This window comes from Aethalodelphis obliquidens, unplaced genomic scaffold (genome assembly GCF_003676395.1).
Source record: "Aethalodelphis obliquidens isolate GAN/ISIS:26980383/991018 unplaced genomic scaffold, ASM367639v1 scaffold11, whole genome shotgun sequence".
Lineage (NCBI taxonomy): Eukaryota > Metazoa > Chordata > Mammalia > Artiodactyla > Delphinidae > Aethalodelphis > Aethalodelphis obliquidens.
Window position 1 is genome coordinate 20542906 of NW_020837955.1, and position 9003 is coordinate 20551908.

The 9003-nt window shown below is 53.9% G+C and overlaps 1 protein-coding gene across 1 annotated transcript; it reads right to left on the minus strand.

Annotated features, from left to right (window-relative positions):
• Positions 1-3002: 3002 nt before the first annotated feature.
• CALHM3 (calcium homeostasis modulator 3) lies at positions 3003-8579 on the minus strand. The gene is given in 4 exon segments (XM_027113080.1): positions 3003-3461; positions 6089-6300; positions 6303-6348; positions 8292-8579. Coding segments are annotated over 4 exon segments (1005 nt in total).
• Positions 8580-9003: the final 424 nt, after the last annotated feature.

The following is a 9003-nucleotide window of genomic DNA, read 5'->3' on the forward strand; positions in this document are numbered from 1 at the left end:
GGGTACAGGTGGGGAAGGATATTGCTCCCCTTAGCCCTCAACCTGGGCCTTGGGTAACTGGAGCAGCCAGGCTGGTGGCCCCTGGAGGACCCTGCTGGGGACCCCCAAGGGGCACAGCCACAGGTGGAGAGCAGGATGAGAGAGACCCAGCAAATGAGGCCAGGAGTCCAGGAGGAGCGTGGCTCCAAAAGGCTGTCTGGAACCTCTGTCTTCCTTCTATAGTGAACACGGCTCCCTGTTTGTAGCCCATGTGCCCTTTTGGTGGTGCCCAAATTGGCTTCAGGTGTCTGCTCTAACCACATGTACACTCTCTGCAAAATACGTGGAATAAAACAGCTTGATTGGATTCTAAACCCAGCATTGTCATTATCACTAGAATTTTGATTACAGTTTATTTTTTAATTAATTAATTACTTTTTGGCTGCATTGGGTCTTTGTTGGTGCGTGCCGGCTTTCTTTTTAGTTGCGGCGAGCGGGGGCTACTCTTTGTTGCGGTGCGTAGGCCTCTCATTAAGGTGGCTTCTCTTGTTGCAGAGCACGGGCTCTAGGCGCCTGGGCTTCAGTAGTTGTGGCATGAGGGCTCAGTAGTTGTGGCTCGTGGGCTCTAGAGCACAGGCTCAGTAGTTGTGGCACACGGGCTTAGTTGTTCCGCGGCATGTGGGATCTTCCTGGACCAGGGCTCGAACCCATGTCCCCTGCATTGGCAGGCAGATTCTTGACCACAGTGCCACCAAGGCAGTCCCTATAATGATGTCTATACCCATCTCTGTCTCTCTAGTAGACAGTGAGCTCCTTGATGGTGGGGCATATCATCTGTGTATCCTCTCTTCCCTACTCCCTGGCATAGTGCGTTCTATGCAGTAGGCACCTATAAGTGCTCAGTATAAGAAGGCAAGAGTATAGATTGCAGTCAGTGGCTTTTCACTGGTCCAGATGCTGCTTCCTTGCAGCCCAAGGTAGGGGCCCTGAGCCTCCTTTCCCTGGGCTGGAGTTCACCCCTGCTGACTGGACCATGTCCAAGGTCTCCCTCCTCCCTTCCTCCACTTCCCCCAATCCCTGCTAACACTTTGCCTAAATTTTTCCCCACCCCAGTACTATTTCAGAATTTGCATGGCCTGACCACAGCAGGATGGGAGGGGAAATGCTGAGCTGCAGGGATTGTCCATCCTACAAGGTCCCTTGGCAAACACCCAGGAGAACAGAGATTGCCCGATATGGAGGGGGCTGGGCTCCAGAAGGGCATCCAGGGGCCCCTGTGCTGCCCCCATGCCCTGAGGACCAGAAAAGCATGGGGTGAACCCAAGTCTGTGCCCACCAAGCACAATAACAGGATGTGTGTGTGTGTGGGGGGGGTGGTGAGTGAGTCATCAGGGAGGGGCAGAGACCCAGAGGAGCTCACAGGCTAGATCTCCCCCAAAGCTTCCGGTTTGGGCTGCTAGAGCTTGAGTGGCAGTTCTTCCAGCAAGATTTAACCCTGGTGTTTCAAGGGTCTTCATCCCTGAGTCAGACCCCACACCCACACTTGGCCCAGAGGTTCTTTTTTTTTTTTTTTTTTTCGGTACGCGGGCCTCTCACTGTTGTGGCCTCTCCCGTTGTGGAGCACAGGCTCCGGACGCGCAGGCTCAGCGGCCATGGCCCACGGGCCCAGCTTCTCCGCGGCATGTGAGATCCTTCTGGACCAGGACACGAACCCGTGTCCCCTGCATCGGCAGGCGGACTCTCAACCACTGCGCCACCAGGGAAGCCCGGCCCAGAGATTCTTAAACACTGGAATCTGCAGAGCCACCTGGGGTTCCTGTTCAGTGTGGAGATGTCTAGGGCTGCCTAGATACCTAATTTGCACCCTGATTTGCAAATCTGGTCCATACACTGTATCCCTGGGGAAATCCTTACCAGGATGCCAGCTTCTTGCTGAGGGCAGTGGGTAGACACCCCTCAAATGCCTGGTGAATGAGGCAGCCTTAGAAAAGGAGGCTAAGCTCAGGGGTCAGGCTGCAGGTGGTGGGAGGGTGGTGAGTAGAGGGATGAGGGAGGAAGCATCTGCTAGCTGGCGGTGAGCAGAAGGCTGGGCTGACAATGCAACTGCATCTTAAAGGGCTGCTCAAACTTAGAGGGCTAGGAGTAGAATTGCCGGGACTTGGTAAGATGGGAGCTGGAAGGGTCAGCCCCCTTGACATTCAAAAACAGAAAAATCCCCTTGCCAGGAATATATAAAGCTATTCATCAGCGGTAGTCAGCAAGAGGCACTAATTAGTACCTTTAAGAGGAACTCAGCAAGCAGGGCTTGCTGAGCTCGCTCAGAGAACCTTGCTGGAGGCTGCAGGAAACCCAACCAGAGCACTGAAAACAAACACACACACCAACAGTCTAGAGGGGAGACTAACGTAGTAGCTCAGAGCAGACTCCAGAGCTGACGTCCTGGGATAAAGTTCCAGCTCTTACATGGGTTACCTCAGGCATTTTATGCCTCAGTTTTCTCCTCGAAAAAATGGGACTAATAATCATCCTACTTCATTAGATTATCATAAAGATTAAATGAATTCTATATGGAATAGAGTAATGACTGGCACATACTAAGCACCACATTTGCATGTGCTATTGTCGTGATTATTATTTTAAATGTAGAATCTGGACATCTAGGACCCAGAACCCATGGCAGATCTATTTAGACTCTTGCTACTCAACATTTGGTTCACTGACCAGAAGCATCAGTATCACCTGGGAGCTTGTTAGAACTGCAGGCTTAGCCCCAGTCCTGGATGGACTGAATCAGAATCTGCATTTAACAAGAGCCCAGGTGAGCAGGGAGCTCACTGAAGTTCGTGCAGCACAGCTTCAGAGCACACAGGGGGCCACACCCAGAAACTCGGCCAGAGATTGGGCTATTTTGGGGAAGGAGGCCAAGAGGGGTTAGGTTGCCCTGCCTTGGGCTCCCCATAGCCTGGAAAGCCCTCAGACCCTTGTCAGAGCGGGCATTTTACGTGGGGACACGGCCAGGGTCCTTACACGTTGGTGTGCTGGGGCGGCCTGGTGCCACCCCCCCAGAGTCCAGGAGATGCCGTGAGGTCAAGTGGTGGTTTGCTGGAGTACCAGGTGCTCAGGAGGTGGTCCACCTTCTCCTGACTGAAGACTGCGCACAGGTGGGCTTTCCCGCTTCCACCGTCCAGGCCCTCGCAGGGCTCGGGCACCTCAGGGGTCTCCGGACCCCTGCCCGCGGAGGTCCGGCGCAGCCCCCGTGCCCACGTCTCGCTCTGCATGCTGGTGAGGAAGTGCAGCACGCAGCGGTGTGCGAAGTCCCGCGCGTGCTCACAGCATGTCTCGTCGAAGAGCTTCTGCTCCAGGTCCACGTAGTTGCTCCAGTATCTGCGCTGCATGAGGACTGTCTGGTCGAAGCAGGGCCTCAAACAGCAGGCCAGGAAGGCCACGATGATCAGCAGCAGGGTGATACCCCAGCTGATGGCCTGGAGGGTGGGGAGCACGAGGTTGAGTGTGGCGGGACACAGATATTGTACAATGTGGCAAGGATGTTCCAAAGTCTCTCCCTTTGTTTATCCCTTGCATCCTTTTTCAAATCTATCCATCTTCCCACTAAGTCATCCATCCTACCAACCACCTCCATCTGTCCTTCCTCCCATTTATTCTTTCATCCTTGCATCCATTTTCTATCCAACGATCTCTCCACCCATCTAGGCATCCATCCTCTTATCTGACTGTATATCTACCGTCTTTCTATCCAGCCATCCTCTCAACCATGCTTCCATCTGTCCATCACCCTCCTTCCTATCCAGCCATCTAGCCTCCCATCCATTCATGTTCCCATACTCTCATCCTTCCTTCCTTTTATCTATCCAACCATCCATCCACCTGCCATTCATCCCTCCAACTTTCCTCCTGAAGGGAACAAGAATGTGTCACCCCAAAATATGCCTCTTTGACATAAAAATTATTTTGAGCTGAAGACAATTAAGAAGGAGCAACCTCCCCTTCTGCCTGAAGGCAGGATATAAATTCCCCTTTTGCTGGAGATAGACTCTCATCAGCCCAGAGACGGCAGCAGAGGAATCCGCAAACAAACCTCACTCCATTAGTTTCCTCCCATGTATTTATTTACCTTCCCACAGTTTCCACCCTTGGAAGCGTAAAACTGCTTTCCCTCGTGCTGACATTTCTCTACAATGGTATTGCTCATGGCTGAAGATGCTATATAAGCACACTTCTAAGCCACCGCTTCGAGTTACTCTTTCTTCTTTTTTTTTTTTTGAGTTATTCTTTGTTTTAGGTTTCTCCTGCATGATGATCACTGCACACAATAATAAACTGTTTTCCTCCTGTTAATCTTTTTATTAGTCTCAGCTGAAAACCTAAGGTGGGTGGAGGTCAAGTTTTGCCTCCTTTGCACTCCCATCCATTCATCTGTCCATCCACCCATCATCTTTCATCTTTTTATTCGGTTCTTCATCCGTGCTTATATATGTGTATCCATCCCATCTATGCATCCATCCATCCTATATTTTGGGGAAGACACTGAGGACTCAGTCTTTGCTCTCACAGAGCTCACACTTTAGTGGAAGATACAATGAAATAGGTGATGAATGGCTAAGCACCACGTTGAGGGATGTATCGGGGGTTGTGGGAAATCAGAGGGGGGATACCCAACCCGAACTTGAGGGCTCAGATGACAGTGCGGTTGAGGCTGAGACCTGAAGGATGGCAATAGATTACAGGATGTGAACAGGGAATACTGTTCCAGGCCAAGTGTGAGGAGAAGCTGGAAGCAATTCTCTGAGGCTGGAGACCCCACCTGGCCAGCCCCTCGCCCTCCCCTCTGCCCAGCCAAAGGTATTGAGACATTGCTTAAGACCCGAGCAACCGTGTGGACCTGGAGCAGAGATATCACTCCTCTGAACCACAAAGACATATTTGAATCCTTATCATTTGCAGATGTGGTTGACAAGGTCTTACAAGGTCCCCCCTCCCCCCACTCCAAATCTAAAATACCTGTGCGAGTATTTTACCTGGGGGGCATTTAGTGTGACTGGTCATTTACAGCTGAGTCAGGACTTAAACCCTGGTCTGACTGAGAATTCTGCACTCTTTCCAGGGAACTAGTGAGAGCCTACAGTGTTTACATCCGTAGGAGACATCAAGGTGAGGAGACCAGACCTCCATTTACCTTGCAGGAGAAACTGAGGCCCAGAGGGGGAGGGACATGGCCAAGGTCACAGTCTGAAGCAGAACCAAGTGTATCCTGAGCACAGGACAGGGCCTGCATCTGCCACAAGCCTGTCCTGGCACCCCAAAGGGCTGGGTTGTAGCTCCAGTGATGTTCTGCATGTGGTGGGTTCATGTAAACACTTTTTGGGAGGACACAGCCCAGGCTGGGCTCTCGGAGTGGTGGAGGTGGAATCTGGAGCCTGGGCTGGGGATGGGGCTGGGGTTTGTCCCCAGGATGATGGATTCTGTGCCCTGTGGGGAGCCGGACATCTGGGGAACCTGCATTGTAGGTGGATGAGAGGGTTTGGAGGAATGGCACTTCAGATCCCTTCCCGGCCTCTTACAAACTGTGACTTTGGCCTTGTGAACTAAAGTCTCAGAGCCTCAGTTTCCTCATCTGCAAAATGGGATGATCATGATTGCATCCACCTCATAGGACTGTTTTGAGAATTAAATGAAGTAATGCATATGAAATGCTTAGCACAGTGCCTGACACATATGTGCTTAATAAATGGTAATTAGTATATTTCTGAGGCGTGAGCAGAATGTGTGTATGGGGTGGTGGCAGGGTAGAGCAGTCTATCTCCAGTGTTTTCCTGCCATCCAACTTGGGGGTGAGCCTAGTGGACTCCCGGAGGGTATGAGCACCTGGCATCCACCCTGGGGTGAGTCCGCATTGATGGCGGAGTCCCCACTTCCTAAGGCCCAACACTGTCCTGTGTGTGAGTCACACTCCTCATCCCCCCAGGGACCACATGCTCCATGGTTGTGCCTGCAGCATTGGGAGGGGCCTCAGGAAACCATTTGTACCTCCAGGCCCCTCGGAACCAATGCAGGGCACTTCCCAGGGCTGGGAGAGGACCACCCGAATTACCTGTGACAGGCACCGCAGGTAGCGAGACACTGCCTTCGGAGCGGGGCTGTCCCTGACCAGCTCATCTTCCTCGCAGGGCACCTTGGCCAGAAAGAGCTGCACCTGGCTGGGGGTCATGTTGGCAAAGTCTAGAAACTTGTCGGGGTCCACGGAGCTGCTGAAGGCACACACGAAGCACTTCCCATCGAGGAGAGCCAGCAGGATCCAGACAAGGGGGCGGCCAGTGCTCTCTGCAGCACAGAGAACAGGGAGCAGAGGAAGGAAGGGGGCACAAAGGGCAGCCGGAATTCAGCTGCAGCAGGAAGGCTACAGAGGAGATGCAAGGACGGACGTCCCAGGAGGGGGGATATCCCAGGTGTGATTGCACCAAAGGAAGGGCTACAGGTCCGAGCAGTAGAGGATAGGGAAGAAGCAGGGCTGAGGGTCCCGGGAGTCTCAGGACTGGAACACGGGGGAGCTGGTATTCTTCCTGCTCTAGCTTTGTAGCTGACTCTGTTGGTGCCCTGTCCCGGCCAGAAGCATCTAGAGCTTTGGTGGGGAGTTCCTATTCATATGGAGGGCCTGAGAGCTTCTGACCTCAACCACCTGCATGGCTCTGCCTGGAACTTTGGAGGAGTTTCTGCTCCCAGAGGCGCAGGCTGGAAGCGCTGGAGGGTTCATGTCCCCAAATCAACCTTCAATCCAAGAGGGCAGGGCCTGGTGGATAAGAACCCCAGCTTCCAGGACCCTCAGTGGGACGATTCTGAGGTGTGTTCTACCCACTTTCTTAGAGGGTCCCCAGAAGGACTGAGCCCGAGTTGCCTACATATTATCACGTTCTTCCCAGAGGCTGCTTTTGGGGGGACCCTAAACTAAGAGGGTCCCGTGGAATAACCCTCCCAGAGACAGCACCTTAAAACCTCTCTGCAGTGTCCGGGAGCCACCCTCTGACTGTCCCCAGGTGCCGCTTTTGACCCGCTCTGCCCGTCTAGTGGCCTGGATTTGGTGTTGCTCAAAGGACAGGAGCCCAGTGGAGCTGTACCCACTAGACCCCAGAGGAAAAGGTAAGGGCACACTTAGTGAATGTGACCCTCCCTGCGTGGCTGAATCACAGGGAGCATGGAACCCCTGGGGAACATGAAACAGAGGTCGCTTGTGCACAGAATGCAGATGTTTTTAACTTGGGTTGTATACAAAACATAAGATGGTGTGTGCTGGCTGGGTGTGTGTGTGCATGGCCAACGAATTATATGTTGCAGGCAGGGGTGGATCCAGCATTTTCTATGGGGGCAATGTGGTTAGAAGGTGGAACCCAGGACTTGTTATGAAGATACATTACATACCCTTGAGAACACCTCAGTTGTCCACATCAAAGAATAGGGGAGAGGAGGAGATCGTGAGTGAGCGAAAACCCACCAAGCCCCTCCTGCCACTGCCCATGGATCTAGAGCACTTATTTTGTCTAAAACAGGGCAGCACTTGGGCTGTGTTTGAATCTGGCTTGGGCTGTGTTTGAATCTGAGCCTCTTTTTCGCTGTGGGAGTTCAGCCTAGTGAGTCACCCTCTCTGTGCCTCAGGTCCCCCATCCTTAAAAATGGGTCCAAGACAGGAGCCAACCCAGGGCCGAGGTGAGAATTCATAGGCGGTGCGCACACAGCACTGGGCACGGAGCTTGGCTCCCTGTGGGCCAGGGAGCATTATGAATCGCTAAACTCAATCAGCTGATCAGGGCACTGACCAGGTGCGAGGCTCTGAGGACACTGTGATACAGCAGGTGAGGTCCTTGCCCTCAGGGAGCTTGCAGGAGAGGGGATGCAGCCTTCAAGTCAATGATGCCTCTCGTACGGCAACACAGCTATGCACGTCATGGGATGGTCCTTCATGCATGTGGGGAGTTATAATCCATGGCCAGCATGACAGATGTGACCTGGATAATTCTTGGGAATCCTGTATCATTCATGCGTCTCCAGCACTGGGCATGGAAAGGTGACAGATGACAGGATCAGAAATATCTGTTTCTAGAGTGGAAACTGGCAGATCGGTCTCTGTGAACTGATGATGCCTTGGTATCATTTCCTAGGGGAAATGAGGGTGCCTATGGGGGTGGGTGGGGGAGTTCTGACAATACCCACGGGGGTCACTGGATTTTGGCAGCTGGTGGCGCCTGTGTGGCTGGGAAAGCCCCTGACAATGCCCACGGGGACCTGGGTGGCGAGGGACCGCACCTGCCGATGCCTGGGTCCTTCCTTCGGTGCCCCGCAGGCCGGCGCCTCTCCTCCACCATCACCACAGACTGCCGGTTGGCCAGGAGGCTGCAGAGGAAAAGGGCAGCTGGGAGCGCGAGCAGCTGGCCCAGGCCATAGAGGGCATTGTAGCGTTCCAGGCAGGGGCAGTTGAAGTCGAAGGAGGAGCACAGCTTGACTGTGACTGCGGCCAGCAGCAGACAGATGCCGTTCATCACCGACTCGGAGCTGGACTGGAAGTGCTGGAGGAGCGCACGGGATTTATCCATGGCCAGGCCTGGGTAGAGGGCAGCTGCGGGTGGCAGGCGGGGAGGTTTCAGCTGCCTTCCTGGTCAATGCCAGCCCCATTGGGGGCGAGCCTGGGGCTGCGGGAGGTTCTTCCTTGTCTTCCAAGGGCCTGAGGGGACAAGGAGGAGGCAGGGTCTAGCCAAGGAGTGTAGGGCAGAGCAGGCTCTCTCCACCAAGGTCCCCTGGCCAGCCCGACTGCCCCCCCGCTGCTACTCCCCTCCTCTCTGGGGGGATGAGTCACTGCTCTGTGACCAGCCAGCCCAAAGCACCTCTAGGCAGATGGTCCCCACCCCTCTTCAGGACTGGGATACTGACGCCTGACAGCTGCTGGGGCTTCCCATGGGGGGGACAGGCAAATCCTGGGTGTGGCAAGGCCACGGCGCCGATGCAGCCAATTACATTTTC